The 18358-nt window shown below is 45.4% G+C and overlaps 1 protein-coding gene across 5 annotated transcripts in view; it reads left to right on the top strand.

Annotated features, from left to right (window-relative positions):
• Positions 1-13936, top strand: part of INSR (insulin receptor) — a 151396-nt gene extending 137460 nt beyond the window's left edge. For all 5 annotated transcript variants that reach the window (XM_072600842.1, XM_072600840.1, XM_072600839.1 and 2 more), the window contains 7 exons: positions 1200-1267; positions 2227-2456; positions 3004-3114; positions 3209-3368; positions 4876-5005; positions 5148-5282; positions 7458-13936. In XM_072600842.1, the coding sequence (XP_072456943.1) occupies positions 1200-1267; positions 2227-2456; positions 3004-3114; positions 3209-3368; positions 4876-5005; positions 5148-5282; positions 7458-7812 (1189 nt within the window). In that variant the 3' untranslated portion in view covers positions 7813-13936. The remainder of the gene's footprint in view (positions 1-1199; positions 1268-2226; positions 2457-3003; positions 3115-3208; positions 3369-4875; positions 5006-5147; positions 5283-7457) is intronic.
• The last annotated feature ends 4422 nt before the right edge of the window (positions 13937-18358 follow it).

Below are 18358 nucleotides of genomic sequence, written 5' to 3'. Positions count from 1 at the left end.
AATTTAAATAAAAAATTAAATTCAATTTCAAAAAGGTAAGCAGTCTAGGAAGAAAAGGATTGATAATGTTTTGGTAGCACAAAGACACATACACCAAAGCAGCCTCCCCACTCTCCCCTCCTACACATAGAAACACAAGGACACTAACAGAGACAAGAAAACCCAAATAATGAAGAGTTCTCTTTCCATGGGGTCAGGTTGTTACCAGCTGCCACCTAAGGCCCAAAGCCTGCCTCTTGGGCCTCATGTTCCAGTGCCTGTAGAATAGAAGGACTTTGCACTGGGAAACCCGTGGAACTTCAGTCATGCATTTGTTCAGCAAGCATTTATTAAATGCCTTCTGTATGTAGAGTTTTGGGGATTGATTCAGTACAGATAGTCACCTTGTCCCCTTTGCAGTTCCGAGAAGGCTATGACAGCTGTACCAACAGGCCAGATTTCACAGGGACAATGCTAGAGAATAGAAGGAAATGAATGGCACTTTGTACTCCTGCCATGTTTTGGGAGGTCAGAGAAAAGAAAGATATGGTTTGCTTAGGGCATGAGGTAAATCAGTATGGTGTAGTAGATTGGATACTGACCTGGAAGCCAGGCTGACCTGGGTTCAAATCCCACTTCTGTCCCCTACTTGCTCTATGGTCCTGGGCAAGTCATTTCAACTTTCAGTACCCTTAGCAACTCTCTTATAAGTGCGATACAGAGAAGGTTCTGGCCAGCCTTGGTAGAAGGATTTCCCTCATCTGGGATTTCAGTTACTATCCCTCTTCCTTCCATAAGATAAATATGCCTTTAAGGAACCTAGAGATCCCAGAATTCCATAGGAAAATGTATACCCTCCAGGATCGTCTGATGTGTTGAATACCTAGCTCTCTTTAAGAATCCAGTGGTCTGTAGGATTCCCTAAAGAACTGAGTCATTTATAGGATTCTGGACCCCTCCTCCTCTCCAAAGATTTGAGTAATCCACAGGATTCCTTAAAAACTTAGTGAATTTGTAGTAATGTATTCACACGAATGAATCACAAGGGACTTTCCCTCAAAATCCGGGTTCCACCAAGAATCTCATGACCTCTAACATCCCAGGAGGAATCTTATGAACCCCAGGGTTCCACAAGGAATATTCCCCAAAGAATCTAGGCACTTCTAGGATTTCATGTAGAACCTAAAACCATTTGGGCTTTTCCTTCTCTGTTCTTCTAGGCAAACGGAAGGACCAACGGGCCCCCTGTTCGCCTCTTCCAATCCAGAATACCTCAGTGCCAGTGATGGTGAGCACCTCGCCCCAAAGGGACATGTGGTCAATTGTTTTTAAAAGAGTTTTCTGATTTTGGTTCCTGTCCCCTTGCATCTGAATCACGTGTGGGCCCATGCATGTGTGTATGTTTGTGTGTTCCCAGTCCATATTGGTTCTCTCTATTTAAGCAATGATTAGAGGGTAAGGGGTGACAGAGTTGGCCAACCTTTAGTTTTCCAGCCCTTCCTTCCTTAGGCCTGCAGTTTGGGATCCCTGCCCCTGAGTTACACTCTGGAGATTCCACCCTCTCTGTGCCCAAGAGCATGCTTGCCTAGAGGTTGCATCAGCCTTGCCCTCCAATGTCACTGGATCACAAATTTAGAACGGGAATAAAAAATGTCTGTCATGAATGATGACCTACCCATGAGTGATGAGAAGAGAAAGCTGAAGTATGTGGGCCTGTCACCTCCCCACTTTGATGTTTCTATAAAGCCCCTGTGCTCCCTAACTCTCATGCCTACCAGTTAATCCCTGGGCAGGAGGAGGAGCATGGGAAAAGGATCCACACATTTAGACTTCACTCTCCCCAAAGGTGTAGGTTCAGATCCCGCTGCTAACTGAGTGAGTGTAATTTTGAGAGGCAGCCTTGAGGATAGTGCACCAGGAACCCCTCGATTCCACTGGTGACTCTGCCTCTTACTAGCTACATAAATGTAGGCATCACTCTGGGCCTCAGTAAAATGAGGGCATTGGCATGGGTGGCCTCTAGGTCTCTTCCTACTTTAAGTCTGTGATTTTGACCTGGATTCTACTCCTATCCTGACTAACGGGGTGATCTTGGGCAAGTCTGGGCTTTAGTTTGTTTCTCTACAAAATGGTCCCAATCTTGAAGGGCAAGAGTGAGATTCTAAGGTGATGGTGACTGCCAAGCACTCTGTAGAGGGAGCCATGGATGTCCCACCAACACCAGGGGTCTTTTGTGGATTGTTGCAGTTTATGTACCAGATGAATGGGAAGTAGCTCGAGAGAAAATCAGCCTCCTCCGTGAGCTTGGCCAAGGCTCTTTTGGCATGGTCTATGAGGGCAATGCCAAGGACATTGTCAAGGGGGAGGCCGAGACCCGCGTGGCCGTGAAGACAGTGAATGAGTCTGCCAGCCTCCGGGAACGTATTGAGTTCCTGAATGAGGCCTCTGTCATGAAGGGCTTCAGCTGTCATCATGTGGTGAGTGACGTTTGTGTATGTGTTCGCCTACGGTGGCTTTAAGACACACGTTGAGAGTGCTACCAATCCGGGGATGTACATGGTAGGGGGGAAATCACTCCACAGACAACATGTGCCCAACCTGCCTCAGATATGAAGGGTAGGGGAGAGAGAAGGAGCAGACCCAAACCCTGCCTTCAGAGAGCTCCTATTCTAGGGGAGGCTGAGGAGGATAAGATTCAGGTGCTGACCTTATATAGGGAGTTCGGTCTAGAGAAGGCAGAGAAAGCACTTCTCTGGGCCCCATCCTGGGGTGGTAAATCATGGTCTTAGGGAAACAGAGGAACTGAGGGCAGAGGAAATCAGGAAGTTACCCAAGGTAATACAATGACCATCATACATCTGAATTCTAAGGAAAATGGTGTTGGCACTGTCTAGAGAGTTCATTTCAGTCAATGCATCTCTCCCTTTTGGGGGCCCTTCTAGGCTTTGTAACTCTTCTTTCTCCCTTGCCCCCAAGTTCTACCTAGAGATACTTGCTTAAGCCAAGCCTGTCTTCACCCTGCAGGTCCGCCTCCTGGGGGTGGTCTCCAAAGGGCAGCCCACTCTGGTGGTCATGGAGCTGATGGTGCATGGGGACCTGAAGAGTTACCTCCGCTCCCTGCGGCCAGACGCAGAGGTCAGTTGGTCCAAAAAACATCTGGGCAGCAAAACCTTTTGGGGTCCCATTTCTTCGAGTTTTGACTCCACCCTCCCACCTGTTCTCCCTTTAGAACAACCCTGGTCGCCCTCCTCCCACCCTCCGGGAGATCATACAAATGGCTGTGGAGATTGCAGATGGCATGGCCTATTTGAATGCCAAGAAATTTGTTCACAGAGACCTTGCTGCCCGAAACTGTATGGTTGCCGAAGACTTCACTGTAAAGATAGGAGGTGGGTTATTGGGGGTTGGAGAGAAAAGAAATCTTATCTGAGCCTAGATTTGAGATGGGATCGCTCCTTGTGATTCAGCACACAGTCACTGAGCTCCTGTTGTGTTCTAAAGCTGACAGAGAGGAAAGTTTTAGAGAACATGTAGTTTAGCTCTGCTGCCAGCTCCCAGTATGACCCAAGGCAAGTCAGTGAACCTCTCTGAGTCTCATTTTCTTTATCTGCAAAATGAGGCTAGACTAAATAAATGATTTGTTAGTTTCCTTGCAGGCATACCAGCAAAAAGCATTTATTAATCACTTACTAAATGCCAGGCAGTGAGCTAAACATGAGGGATATAAATACAAGAGAAAAGAGACAATTTCTGCCTCAAGCAACTTCCATTCTAATGAGAGCTGAAAAGCAAGGCGGAGAAGACTGGCAGAGGTGAAGCACCCACGCAGGGGCAAAGTCAGGAGAGCTGGAAGGGGAATCGAGAAGGCAGCTGAGATGTAGAGGTGAAATCCAGGGCATCAGAAGCAGTGTCAGGAAGGGAATGAAGCTCAGAATCTGTGACCCTACGGTTCTGAGAGTCCGTGAATAGATGGTTTCTCAGGTCCTTTGCAGGTAGAGGAGAGCTAGTAAATGTTTAACAACCAGGTCCCTAGGGTGGTGGTAGTGGAATCCTACTAACAACAGACTGCATAGCATACTTTGAAGTTTAATCTGCACTTAGTCTAGAGACAGGGTCGCTGCACTTGAGGACCTAGAGGGCCAAATGAAGATTTGAAGCTGAAGGTTCTCCATCCCTGGTAGGCAGTTAACCAAACAATAAATCAAGTCTTGATTTAGGTTTGCCTATTTCTGAAGGATAAATGATCACACTGAAAACTGAACAGTCAGGTCTCTCGTGAGTATATCGGCTCCAGCATACCCCTGGTCCCAAGTTTGGATCTGGGGTCCCTGCCCTCATGGAGTGCGCAGTCATATAGGGAGATAGGAGACACAAATACAGTTAACAATAACAGACAATGTTATGTGATACAAGCATTTGGTGCTAAGCATGGGTCCAGGGTGGTGGTGGGATAATAGTTATTGAACAGGTGATGAGGGTAAGGCTTCCTGAAGGAGACAGCATGAGCTGATCATGAAAGGATGGAGAGGAAATATAGAGTGAAGAGAGAAGGAAGGCATTCCCGGAGGAGGGAACAGCAGAAGGAAAGGCAAGGAAGCAGGAGAGTTCACAGCATGAATGAGTTCACGGCCTTGAATGCCAGGCAGAAGAATTTGAACTTTACTCAGGAGGCGAGTAGAATAACATGATCAGATAATTAAAATGACCAAGTCTGTGTCTAGATTTGATTCCTGGATCCCCACATGAGTCACTTTCAAGGTTTTTTGTAGAGTGTGTGGTTGGGAAAGGAGAGATTGGTGGCAGACCGTGAGCTGGGGGAATGGGATGAGGTAGGGGGAGTGCGAGTAGTTGTCTGTGAGGCTTCTCTCTAACAGCCTTTAAACTGTTTGTTTCCAGACTTTGGAATGACCAGAGACATCTATGAGACAGATTATTATCGAAAAGGGGGCAAGGGCTTGCTCCCAGTGAGGTGGATGGCGCCAGAATCTTTAAAAGATGGTGTCTTTACCACCTATTCAGATGTGTGGTAAGTGAGAAGGGTATGTTGCCCAATCCGAGTGTCTCCCAGGGACATCAGTAATGAGTTGGGGAAAGGGTGGGGTTCACAACTTTGGGGCTGCTCATAGTAGCCTGGCCTCTGACCATTGCCTTCACTCTCTCACTCATAGGTCCTTTGGCGTGGTCCTGTGGGAGATCAGCAGCCTGGCCGAGCAGCCTTACCAAGGCCTGTCTAATGAGCAAGTCCTGAAATTTGTGATGGATGGAGGGTATCTGGACCAACCCGATAATTGTCCAGAGAGAGTGTAAGTATTTTGAAAAGGCAGAGATGGGCCCTGACAGAAGAGATGGGTATATTTGAATAATACTAACTAACCTTTCTCATTTTTTGCAATAATAGTTCCAATTTCTATAGCTCTTAAAAGTGTTTTCCCTACAGCAGACTTGTGAGGTAGGCAATAACAATAAATCATAAAAATAATAAAATCATAATAAAATCAATTGAGTTTTACCTACATTATATAATTTGACTCCCACAACACTCTGGGAGTTAGGTAATTCAAATAGTTTTTAAAGAAATTTATTTTTACAGGTGTTTATTATGTCTCCTTCCCATTAGATGTATGACTCTGGGCAAGTCACTTAACCTCTGTTTACCTCAGTTTCTTCATCTGTAAAATGATACTAGTAGTGGTTACCTCACAGGGTTGTTGTTAGGCTCAAATGAGATAATATTCGTAAAGCTCTTTGGACATAGTAGGCGCTATATAAACGTTTATTCTCTCCCCTCTCTTTTTCCCTTCCACCTTTAATAGAAATAAAATTTTAAACCATCACAATCAGTACACATAGTCCAACAAAACAAATTCCTCCATTGGCTGTGGCCCAACATACATGTCGTTCTGTACCATGAGGCCATCACCTCTGGAGGTGGATGGCGTGACTGTCTTTGGCCTTCTGAATTCATGGTTCATCATTGCTGCATCAGTGTTCTCAAGTCTTCTCCATGGTGGTGTTGTCACTTCTGTGGATTGTTCTCCTAGTTCTTTTCCTTTTGCTCTAATACAAGCCCACATTTAGGGTTATCTCCATTTGATAGAAGTAGAAACTTCTTTCTTTTGGTGACTTGCCCAGGATCGTACATCTAGGTGGTGTGTCATTCCTTATTCCCATTTGGCAGAAGAGGCTGAGATGGAATGAAAGATTGAGAGTTGGAAGAAGAACCCAGCTGCCCTGTCATTTCACAGAGGAGGAAAAGAAAGCCCAATGTGGGCAAGTCATTCGACCTAGGTTATGTAGGTAGTAAGTAGAGTAAGCCAGGATTCAAACCCAAGGCTTCAGTCTCCAGATCCAGCCCTCTTTCGACAAGATAGTCATACCTTCCAACATGTCTGTGGTCATATGACTGATGAACATCAGAGCCTAGAATTCAAATCTAGCTTGCCCTGCTTTCATGTTTCTTCCTTTCTCTCAGCCTCAATTTCTTCCTTTGTAAAGTGAAACTTTGTAAAGTCTTGGCTTAAGGGTCCTCCCAGCTCTGCCATCCTGTGTTCTAAGGGCCCTCGCAGCTCTGACATCCTGTGTTCTAAGAGCCCTCGCAGCTCTGACATCCTGTGTTCTAAGAGCCCTCCCAGCTCTGACATCCTGTGTTCTAAGAGCCCTTCCAGCTCTGACATCCTGTGTTCTAAGTTCCCTCCCAGCTCTGACATCCTGGGTTCTAAGAGCCCTTCCAGCTCTGACATCCAGTGTTCTAAGAGCCCTCCCATTTCTGATATCCTGGGTTTTAAGGGTCCTCCCAGCTCTGACATCCTGTGTTCTAAGTTCCCTCCCAGCTCTGACATCCTGTGTTCTAAGTTCCCTCCCAGCTCTGACATTTTATATTCTAAGCTTTCTCACAACCCTGGCATCCAGGGTTTTAAGCCCCTCCTCTTGCTCTCACACTATGTGGGCCCTGCTAGTTATGTCCTCCTGTCATTTTGTGACTCTCTACTTGATGCCCCCAGAAAGCCAGAATAACAGCTTGTATTTCTGTTGTTTTCAAACCTTACAGTCTGCTTTGCCAGCATCACAGTCCTTTAGCCTTAAGTGCCCTCTCCTACCCTGAATCTGACTGGAGAGTCCTACCCTGGGGGCTGCCCATTCACACATTCCAGAGTCCAGTCATTCCTGTGGGAGCCACCTTAGTGGCCACATGCCTCCAGAGTCCTGGGGTCTGCGTGTACCCAGGAAGGAGGCGATCCTAGGAATATATGTTTGGAGCTGCAGAGGCACCTCCAAAGCTACTTTATCCAGTACCCTCCCATGCCCCTGTCTTCCTGATAAGGCAGCCAAATCCAGTGGAGGTAAACTAACTTAGCCAAAGTCACAGCATTATTAAGGGAAGGAGGTAAGATTTGAACTGAGAGCCTCTGATTCCTACGGTACCCAAGGTGCCCCTGTGAAAGTAACTCAGCCTGAAAAAATTCTCCCTCCTTTTCTAGTAACAGCCTGATGCAAATGTGCTGGCAGTACAATCCCAAGATGCGCCCCACCTTCATCGAGATCATTGAGATGCTGAAAGATGACCTGCACCCCAGCTTCCGGGAGGTCTCCTTTTTTTACAGCGAGGAAAACAAGCCCCCTGAGAGTGAGGAGTTTGAGATGGACTTTGAAAACATGGAAAGCATCCCCCTGGACCCTTCTTCTTACTCCCAGAGGGACGAGGTCCTGGGGAGGGACAATGGGCCATCCTTGGGCCTTAAGGGAAACTATGAGGAGCGAATACCTTATACCCACATGAACGGGGGCAAGAAGAATGGACGCATCCTCTCCTTGCCAAGGTCGAACCCTTCCTAACATTTCCCTACTGGGGACGAGTGTTGAAGCCTCTCCTGAGGCTTTGATGTTCTCACCGGATGGACGGCCCGCCCCCCTCCGGGAAATCTCAGGATTCCTCTGATTGCTGCCACCGTGTGACCGACACACGACTCAGACCCTACCCCCGCCTCCCCCTTACAACCCCCCTCTCATTTCTGTCCAGTCGGTCCGATGACTCGGGTACCATTAGCCGCCACCACGGTCATGCCTGGCTGTCTGTCGACCTCACTGTGAACCCCGTGTCCTGGGAGAAAGCCTCCTGGGGCTGCTGGCCTTCTGGTCACCACTGCTCCCAAAGGAGAAGCTCCTGAGCTCCGAGAGAAGTTTGGCCTGCTGTGTTTGTGAGCACAGGACATTGTGCCAGGGTCCAGGTTTCTCCAAGCAAAGCACTTGTTTGTGAGGAAAGGGGGGACTTTCAAAAGTGGGGGTGGGGGAACCAACCAACCAAACCACAAACAAGCCCATACACAAATACTTTTCCAGCAGAATTCCAGGCTTTTCAGGATACTCCCCAGGAAACATTACTTTTAAGACTGAAGAATATTTTTTAAGAAAAACAAACCACAAATCAGTTAGATTAGTTCCTCAGACTGACCAATAGCTGCTGCTCTCACACTTTTTCATGGGTCTGAAACCCTTGAGTGTGTGCGCTTGTGTGTGTATGCCTGTGTGAGTATGCACACGTGTGTGTGTGTCTGTTGTGCGTCTGTACCTCCGGCGTGTGTCTCCCTCAATGTACACACATCAATGGAAGACTCTTGTATCATTCTCAGAGGGGCTTTGTACTCCTCAGGGGCATGTGCCTCTCTTTCTCCAGTTTGCTGGGGTGACAGTACCCCCAAACCAATGGTTTTTGTTATGAAGTCCCCATGCTTGTCCTTCCCCTCTCACTCATTTATGTTTGGTAATTGCATCTTCTGGGTGCCAGGATCTCTGGGGGAATGGGGGAGAAAAATGGGGTTCAGCCTGAAGATGGGGATCCTTTCAAGACCAAAAAAGAAAGCCAGGGGAAAAAAAGTCAATTGGATGGAGATCTCCAGCCCTCTCATCTGCTTACCCCTGCCCTGGCAACCTGGAGCACACCTTTGTTGGGTTTAAACATATTTAATTTTTTTTAAGTTTTAAACATTAACTTCATATAAGTTATTGACTGTTTTTGATTCTTAGGTTTGGGCTTTTTTGGTCTTGTGTTCTGTGGGTGTGGTTTCTTTGGTCTGAAAGCGACGCATTGATCTGAGAATAAACTGATTTTAGCTGATCACAAGCTGAGGAGCCAAAAGGCAAGTTAAGTTTGTACTTGATGAAGCTTTAGAAATAGGTTCCTGATTTATTTTGTGTGTGTGTGTTTGTGTGTGTGTGTGTGTGCATACGTGTGTCAAGAGCTGTGAGCTGAGGCCTCAGAGGGGGCAGGTGTGATAGATACCCTCCTCTTCCTTTGTCTCTTCTCTCACTCCTCTGTCTTCTTCCTCCTCTCCTCCTCTCTCCTGTTCCACCTCTTTTCCTCTTATTGTCCCCTCCCAACTTTTCCTCTCTCCCTCATCCTTCTTTCTTCCTTGTTTTTTCTCATCTCCCCACCCCCTTCTTCCTACTCCTGGACCCATCTCATGTTCTCTCCTTTTCCTCTTCCTTCCCATGCTCTCTCAAATGTCCCTTTCATCCCCATGCCTGTTCAGCTTCCTCTCTCTCTCTTGTGTGTTTTCCATAAATACTAGAGGAAAAAGTATTTAAATGCAGGAGTATCCCATCCCCACCTACCCCTCAGCCCAAATACTTTGAAAAAACAACAAAGACGCATTAACAAATGTTTGGAGAGAAAGCATCTGAAAATAGATGTCAGTCACAACAGAACTATCTTAATCCTCAGTTGTCCTCACCTCTGATCACCCCTCTTTGGTGCAGGTGGGTGAGGAAACAACAGCTCCCAAATGGCAACTTGGTCCCTGGCATGACTTTTGACCAGGGCAGTGCCATCTTGTTCTGGAGCTTGGCAGAGGTAGAGGCTGGTGGCTGAAGGGTGAAGTGTGAAATACAGGCCTTAATGTCCATGTAGTATGACTTATCCATGACACTTAAACCATAGCTGTTCCTCATTGGATAAACATGGTGGCTCAGATGGAGCAGACACATTAGTCTGATTTCTCAGAGGGTTGCTTCTATCGATCACCCCTGAGGTTCTGGTGGTCTTCACTCCCTCTTCCCCATGCTCTGTTGCTTGCCCACTTGTTCTCAGGTATTCCGTGGCCTTGTTACTGCAGGCTTCCGGGTGCTGCTTCTCCCTTCCCCAAATTGTGATTAAGAACGGGATCAAGAAGTAATAATGATCCTCCTTCCAGCCTCATAACTTCTTGGTCCGGGATACAAGTGAAAGAAATCTGGGCCAACTCTGTGGCCAAGACATGGGGGGATTTCCCCTTGCACAAATAGCATAGAAGGGATAGCCCTTAAAAGATTGTCGTGGGTTTGATTGGACAAAAGTGCAAATGGAAGGGGGCGTGCGCTCAAAGTCACCATGAGGAGATCGAGGTAGGACTTTGTGTTTTCCCTAGTAACCTGTAGGCAGTAGTGAGCAACTCAACACTACATTGTCAGGAAAGAAGAGAGATGGATTCTCACATTTTTTCTAATTCAGTAAAGGTTTTCTTATTAGGAAAATAAAATTTATTTATTTTAATATAATATAAATCACTGTAAAAATTTGTTTTCTTAAGAAATCGAAAAGTGTGTCAATTTTAATTGATGAAAAATTTGCAGGAGGATGCGGTGATTTTTTTCCTCTTCTGTCACAGTCTACCTCAGTCTTGTAAGGATGTCTTCAGTGAGGGATGGATTCGGACTGGAAGCAGCTTTGTCTGGGTCCAGTCTGAGCCAGAATGATTGGTGCCAGTGGATGGCAATGCTGGAGACCCAGGGGGGTCAGTGTGGGCGGGCTCAGGTAGAAGGGTGTGGTCCCTCCTCATGTGATCTAGTGAGTGGAATAAGGACCCTCATGTGTCATTCCCCCCCCCCCAACCTTTCCCCCAACCCCATGATTTATCAGAATACCGTTTCAGAATTGGCATAATTTTTTACCTGGCCATCTGACTCTAGTCTAGGCTGTCTCTCCCAGGGAGGAGACTCAGTAGGAAATTGCCATCTGAAATGAAGCATCCATGTTTCTCCTGGTTCCTGCCCTCAGGAATGGATCCAATTCTTCCGTCAAAACTTTGTGGTCTCAGTGACCTGTTAGAGCCTTGTGAGTACAAATGTGTTGTGTAGTTTGGTCATTTTGGGGGAAGTCTTCATGGGGGACAGAATTACAAAGGTTGAGCTATTGCCAATGTTAAAAGTCCATGTGTACTTTCCCTGTCCGGGACTCTGGGTGCACTTGGTGCTGGACCTCTACTCAAATGTACAACATAGTTTTTTTTCCATCTTATTCTTTGGATGGAAAAAATGCAATTAAAAGTGATAATTTTTACAATGCAGCATATTTTCAAAGAAACAAAGAGGAAACTGGTGCAACCTGGTTTGGCTGTTAAATGACCTTGACCTTGAACTGACCTCTGTTGGCCCTTTTTAATTCACAGAACTCAGATGGTTCATTGGAGCAGGGTGGCCACATTCTGGGTTCAGCCTATGAGGGCCAAGGGAAGTTTAATACTAATATAAGAGTCTATATACTCCACAGGCATCATTAAGTGCCAAAATCAATAACAGCTTGGGTTTTTTCTCTTTTCTAGTATTTTACTGTGTGCAAAAGAATTGTTTCAATCTCTCCCTCTCTTGAGTTGTGCAGTATCAACGTGCACATGTGGATATATGTAGCAAGGCTTGGTTAATGCAGATCTGCAAGGAGAAACTTACCAGTGGAGTGAAAAGTAGTCAGGTGTCTTGCCGAAAGCCAATGTTTGCATCATGTTAAGAGTGAACCCTTGGTCCGTGGGTAATTGGGTTGACAGCTGAGTGGCTAGCTTCATGATGCTGAGGTTATATTTATGTTTTAGATGACCAGCTATGACCGAGACAACCACAAGCTTGGCATGTGGGGTGTGGGGAAGAGTCCTTCACCTGGCTGTGAATAGGGAGAACTCTAGAAAAAAAAGTCCTTTCATCTGTAGAAAGACTAAGTGTATTCTCCTGTTTGCTTGGATCTGAAGTTTTAAACAAGAATGGGGGAAAGAATCTAAGAGCTGTGTTCTGATGGGGTCATAGGCCTGGATGCTCCTGCAATGTGATGATCTAGGCAAGGGAAGGAAGAGGGCTGAGAGGAAGCAGGAGGGCGAATGTAGTGGCGGGTCTCTGCGCTTCATCTGTATTCTTTGCATTAATTCTTGATGCCTAGCTAAGAATGAGTGTGATCTCAGCCTTAAGCAGTTGCACACCTCAGTCATCCTTGAATCAGAGCATCCCCTTGCATTTGCTCTCAGCTGAGCCCTGCTGTGGAAAGCTTTGGCCTAGAACTGTGCAGGAAAGAAGCAGATTTACAGGGATTCCTGAGCTCTGCTGGCCAGCTGGTTCATTTAGTTTCTGGAACAAGGGGCTAAAGTTAACAAGATTCCGCTAGTATAGGAGAAACGTAAGACCTTGAAAGACTCTTGAGACCAACTGGTTATGGAGACTTGGTCATCCTTCCTGAATGAGTTCTGTGCTATAAAGATGCCTGGATGTGGTTTGAATTTCCCTCATGTAGGTTTCTCAGGGGCTTTGGTGAACAGTAAAGAGAAAACTTCCATCTTCCTTCTCTTGTGGCCCCAGCCCCAGTCACCTCATAACAAACCTGGCCAAACTAAACCTCAGCCAGATCCTTAATTCCAAATGCTTTGAAATCAAGGTGTTAGACTAGCTGGAGAAAGACGTGTGATACCTTTGGGGGTGATAAGATTCATTACAACTTTCTAAATATTTCAGTTAGAACTGGTCTCTCTTGCTTGGCTCTCCTCTAACTCTGGGGGCTTGGATTCTGAGTCCTTTGTTATTTTTCCAGTGTTTGATTGTGTCTGTAAAATTAAGACTCTTGCAGAAAGGCCCAGGGAAAAGGCCTTTTCTGAGATGACTTCAGGGTGAAAATTGGTTTTGCATTTTGAGTTGCTCAGCAGCCAACATTTTGCTTCATCCTGAATTCTCCTTTGTACTAGCGGGTGGGGTGCCAGTGCTAGCTGCAGAGGGAGGCCCCTTGGCCAGAGTAGCTGTGAAGGAAGGAGAAGAGGGCAGGTGTCCTCTGCTCTCCTGGTCACCCCCAGGTAGCTCTGACGTCTGCCTAACTTTCATTTATTTATTTTTTTTAAGTCAGCTATGTCAGCAGTGAACACAACACGGTGGGAACTGGGAATGGGGATTCCATGCTGCCTATAAAACAGGCTCATTTTGACTTTAGCAGGATATTCAGCTCAGCTTTCCCTTCTAGATAGGATGTACCATGAGAGTCGGTCACTGAGCCTCCCTACTTTGGGATCCCACGCCTACAGTCCTGTGTGTCATTCCCAGTCATGGCTGAAGGTCTTGGACCATATTTCCTCCTTTCTGGGAGTCTCCCAGGCCTCATGCTAATGGCTGACTGCTTTTGTCCTTCATAAGGCTCTGCATTCTATAGGCTGAGAATGTGTTGGTTTCATGTGGGAAATACTTCCCAGTGGTACCATCCATCTTCCCCCGAATTACCCAGAGTCTGTGAGTTCAGGGAGAAGGAAGAAGAGATGGTGGTATTGCTAAAAGAGTTAGAGCACTGTTTGTGAGTGGGGCCGAATCTGGAAAGAGTGCTTGGTGGGCTTTGGCTTGGGGCCATGAGAGGTGAGCCAGGCTACCCGTTGCCTTGGGGGTGCCTGAGAGGAGCCTGTTCCTCAGGTCCCAGAATGGTGCCAGTTCCTCTTGTAAATGCCTCCAGCTTGACAATAATGTGTAAAAGGATCAAATGTGCCATGGCTTTAAAAAAAAATTCCAAAAAAATTCAGAAAAACTAAACAAAACAAAAAAAAGCTTGATTACTTTTTTCAATGTTTTCATACAAAGAGCCAAGCAGTGACATGTACAGAGATGCCTTTGAATATTAAAAAAAATCTTGCTGTGTGTAAACCATTGAACAATTAACTGTTTATATTAAAATTCTGAATAAATTATCGGAGAATCACTTTGGCTGTGCTGACTCTGCTCTGTGGTGCCAGACTCGCTGGCCCTGCCTCTTGGGTAGTCAGGACCCTTGTGTTCAGCTCTGAGATCTATTGTTGTCTTGGCCTACCTCTCAGGTTTGAGACCAGAAACTGATGCTGGGTGGGCAAACTTTCCTAATTAGAGGGACTGCCCAGAGGTAGTGAGCATCTCATCCCTGGAGGTATTCTAGTGGAGGGGAGACAACTTTGTCATTAGGCAAACTTCCTAATAACTGGGGCTGCCCAGAAGTGGAATCAGGGAGATAGAGAACACCTCATGGCTTGAACTTAGTGAGGGAGCTTGGGCAAATCCCTTTCCTCCTTTGGGCCTCAGCTTCATCATATGTAAAACAAACAAGGTTTGGAGTTGTTGACTTCTAAGGTAATAATAATGTAACCTGTGACCCAGGGCCCCCCACGATTCTGTGCTGCCATGGACTGGGTCCAGTCTTGAAGGTTTACCCAAGAGAGGAGTTTTCTCTTTGGCTTATTATGCCCCCACCTAGACATGAACCACCAGCTCCTGTGCAAGCACTCTGGGTAACAATATGATTATTGGATATGGGAGAGTATTTCATCACACAGAAAAAAAAAAGGATTCACAGGAGCTCATAAACAGTAAATTAACAAATACTTATTAAGAGCTTGCTATGTGTCAAGCACTCTGATGAGTTCTGAGAATACAAATGCAAGCAAAAGAAAGGATAACCCTTGTCCGCGAGGAGCTTATAATTCTGAAGGAGAAGACAGTGCACAGAAGGAAGCTGAAAAAAGAGAAGGAGAAGGCAGATGTGGAGGGAACTACATGATCAGGGAGCCCAGAGGAGAACAACCTGGTGGAAAATGAAGGGATAGTTGGCTTGGGTGACCTCCTTAAATGGAAGTCCTGGGAGGAGTCTTCCATTTTCCAGGGAACTAGAGGAGCCCCAGGGACAGAAAGTACTTTCAAGGTGTGAGTTCCAGGGCTGAAGTGATATAGATACAGAACCTACAAGACACCCAAAGAATTTGCAAAAAAAAAAAAGAAAACCAACAAAAAACCAAAAAATCAAAAAAACCCAAACCCCAAGCAATTGTATCTGAAGGCTCCTGAACAACATCCCTTCCTGTCCGACCTACACTCTCCGAATCACTCAATGCAATGGGAGATCTTAAAGCACTGTGTTGATGTGCACAATTATTATTCTAGGTATTGTTAGAGGGGGGCAAGGCCCAACTCATCTGCTTCCCCAAATCGCCGGTCCCTTCGTTGCTCCTCCAGCTAGTCTGGAGAAAGGGGAAAGAAGTATGGGGGAAATCCCCTTCTTTGTTTAAGAAGCACGCACTCCAGGTAATCCCTTTTCTCCCTAGAGGTCAAGATTCCAAATTCTCAGATTTAGGACCACCTGAACGTCATGTCACAGATGATGTCCCCAATCCCTCCAAGGCTGGTGCTGCCTAAGAATGCCCCCCTCCTGTTTCCCGAAAGGATCAGACTGCCCAGAAGAGCAAAATCCGCCCACCCCACCTCAACACAAAACAGAAAGTTTGGGGTCCACGAGCTCCCCACTCAGGCCAAGGGGCCAAGCACATGTCTGGCTCTGCCATGTGCCTGTGCTAGAACTCTCATTATCATGCTTGCTGCCATCTCTTGGGCAATGAAAGTAGATTCTTGGGAATCTTCCTCTGATTCCAAGCGGGCAAAAAGCACAGGTAACTCCCATGAGCCTATGCACCAAGGCTAACTCTTCTCAGCCCATGCTACTGTCTGTCTCCTGAACAGAGAAAAGGGAACAAGAATCTGAAAAGGGCCAAACTGGTCTGTCAATTCACTTTTATAGGACTTTTGTGAAGGAAAGTCAGCTCCTGCGAGCAAATATCCACCAATGAACTTATTAGAGATAGTTCTTGATTTTCCTCTGAGCTTGGTGCACATATTTATATGAAATAGGGAGAGAGACACGTTCAAAATGACCACGGGAAATCCTGGACTTGGAGTCTGAAGACCTGAGTTCAAATTCTGCCCAGACACTAAACTAGCTGCATGACCGGACAAGTCATTTAACCTCTGTCTACCTCAGCTTTGAAATGAGGATGATAATAATACCTACTTCGCAGGTTTGTTAAGATAATACATATAAAGTTCTTTGTTATTACTATTACTGTTATTTATTATTCATCATTATTATCCTATCATGTTATTAATATTATTATTATAACGAGTTTACCCCAGTAAAGCTGTCTTCCACAAACTTTAAAGTTTGGGGAAGTACTTTATAACCCTGGGTGAATCAAGTATTATAGTAATCCGCTCCATTTTATAGATGGGAAAGTTAAGACTCAGGGTCTTTGAGTGACTTATCCAGACTCACAATGCATCATACTGGGATTTGAACCCAGCACTACATGGTTCCGAGTCCCAACACCTCAGTCAATGTGAAATCCTACCTCTCCAGCTCTGATGGTCTATGAGATGGCACGAGTAAAGGATGGGCCTTGAAGTCTGGAAGATCCGGGTTCAAATCTCACTTTGGGAACTCATTGTCTGGATGATCCTGGGAAACTCACCTGTCCTCACCAAGTTTCAGTTTCTTCTTCCGTAAAATGACAGAGCTGGGATCAATAACCATTAAGATTCATTCCAGCTCTCTATCTACAGGCTTCTCTCAGCCTCAGTTTCCTCATTTGTAAAATGGGGATAATAATATCTGCTTCAGAAGGTTGTTGTGAAAATCAAATGAGATCGTCTGTATAAAGTTCTTTGCAAACAAAGCATCATTACAACCATTATTATATCATTAATTTTGTCTATAGAGTTCATACATTTTATTCATATTTTTATATTTTTACATAATTTATATATTTATATTTCATGTATCTCATTCACATGCTGTCTTATTTTTATTATATTAATCACTATTACCATTACTATGATATAAGCTATCCTAGGATCTTCCTGGAAGTGCTTTGGCCTGGCTTGGGACTCAGGAAAAGTCCCAAAATATTTCTAAAGAGAGAAGAGAATAAGTATTTATTAAGTACCTACTATGTGCCTAGCACTTCACAGATATTCTCTCATTTGATCTCAAGTATCCCGTATTTTGTCCAGGGCTTAGCTGATCTAAATTGGCCTGATCACCAAGTGTACTCCCATCCTACCTTGGGCTCCTAAAAGTCAGAGTCCCCTCCTCTCCCCCTCACCCTCACCTTCCACTAGGTATCCGGTGGCTCAGGTTCCTCCCCAAGTTGCCGATGTCTCTTGAAGCATCTTCCTCAAGTTTGACCTCATCTTCCAGATTCCACAGGAGGGCTGGGGATAATGAAATAATGAGGCTAAAACTAATGGATCAAGATAATGACCAAGGTCATTCTAAAGGACCCATCAGGAAAAGTGATCTCCATCTCCAGAGAGAGGACTGAGGAACTCCAAATGCAGATTTTTTTTTTACTTTAAAAAAATTTTTTTTCATCTATATTTCCTTTTGCAACATGGCAAATATGGAAATATATTTTATGTGACTTCCTATGTGTAATTGATAACAAACTGCTTTTTTCTCAAGGAAGAGGAAGGAGTAGGAGGGGAGGGAGGGAGGGAGAGAATTTGAAACTCAAGATTTTTTATAATGAACATTAAAATTTTTTACATGTATTTGGGAAATATTTAATGAAATCCATAAAAATATTTTAAACAAGAAGGCTAAAGCTAATAAGGGGATGAAGCCCTTAGGAGTACAGGGCTACTAGGCTGCCTAAGGAGGCGAGAACCAGTCTAGGTGAGAAAAACAGAGGAACTGAAGGCCTCCATGCCAGTCAGTCCTGAGACTGGGCCATGAGCACCAGCTGCAGTGCCAGCTTGGACAGGATAGGGAGACTCAGTCTCAAAGCAAAATTACATTTATAAATTACATGAGCATTCTCAATTCATTCTCATAATGAGGCAGGCAGGGCACAACAGTCATTATCCTGTTTTACAAATAGTGAAACTAAGGCTCCAGAGACCAGACAGGACTTGCTCAGGGTTACATGGGTGGGAAATGGAACAACTGGTCCTTGATACCTCTCTCCACTGCATCAGTTGGACTAGCCCTGGTTTATATCTTCCTATTCTGGACCTTCTGTACCTTCCCCTATCCCTGTTACCCTTCTCATTCTGATGGGAAGAAAGTGAGGCATCTCTCTGCAAGGACTATCCTGAAGCCCTCCAGGTGCTATTAGTCTCCTACCCCATAGGTCTTCCTCAGGACTCCCCCATAAAGTACTCAGATATCAAATCACACACCCCAACAGGAAACAGAATCCACCACAAACCACTCTGAGTTGTATATGTTGTGTATATAAGGTACTGTGCGTGTACATAAGGCATTTTGGATACAGCACTGAATTTGGAATCAAGAAGACTCAAGTTCAAATCCCACCCTAGACAC

This window comes from Notamacropus eugenii, chromosome 4 (assembly GCF_028372415.1).
Source record: "Notamacropus eugenii isolate mMacEug1 chromosome 4, mMacEug1.pri_v2, whole genome shotgun sequence".
In the NCBI taxonomy this organism is placed as follows: domain Eukaryota; kingdom Metazoa; phylum Chordata; class Mammalia; order Diprotodontia; family Macropodidae; genus Notamacropus; species Notamacropus eugenii.
The sequence above is the reverse complement of the archived record's forward strand: the minus strand, read 5'-3'. Positions and strand labels throughout refer to the sequence as shown.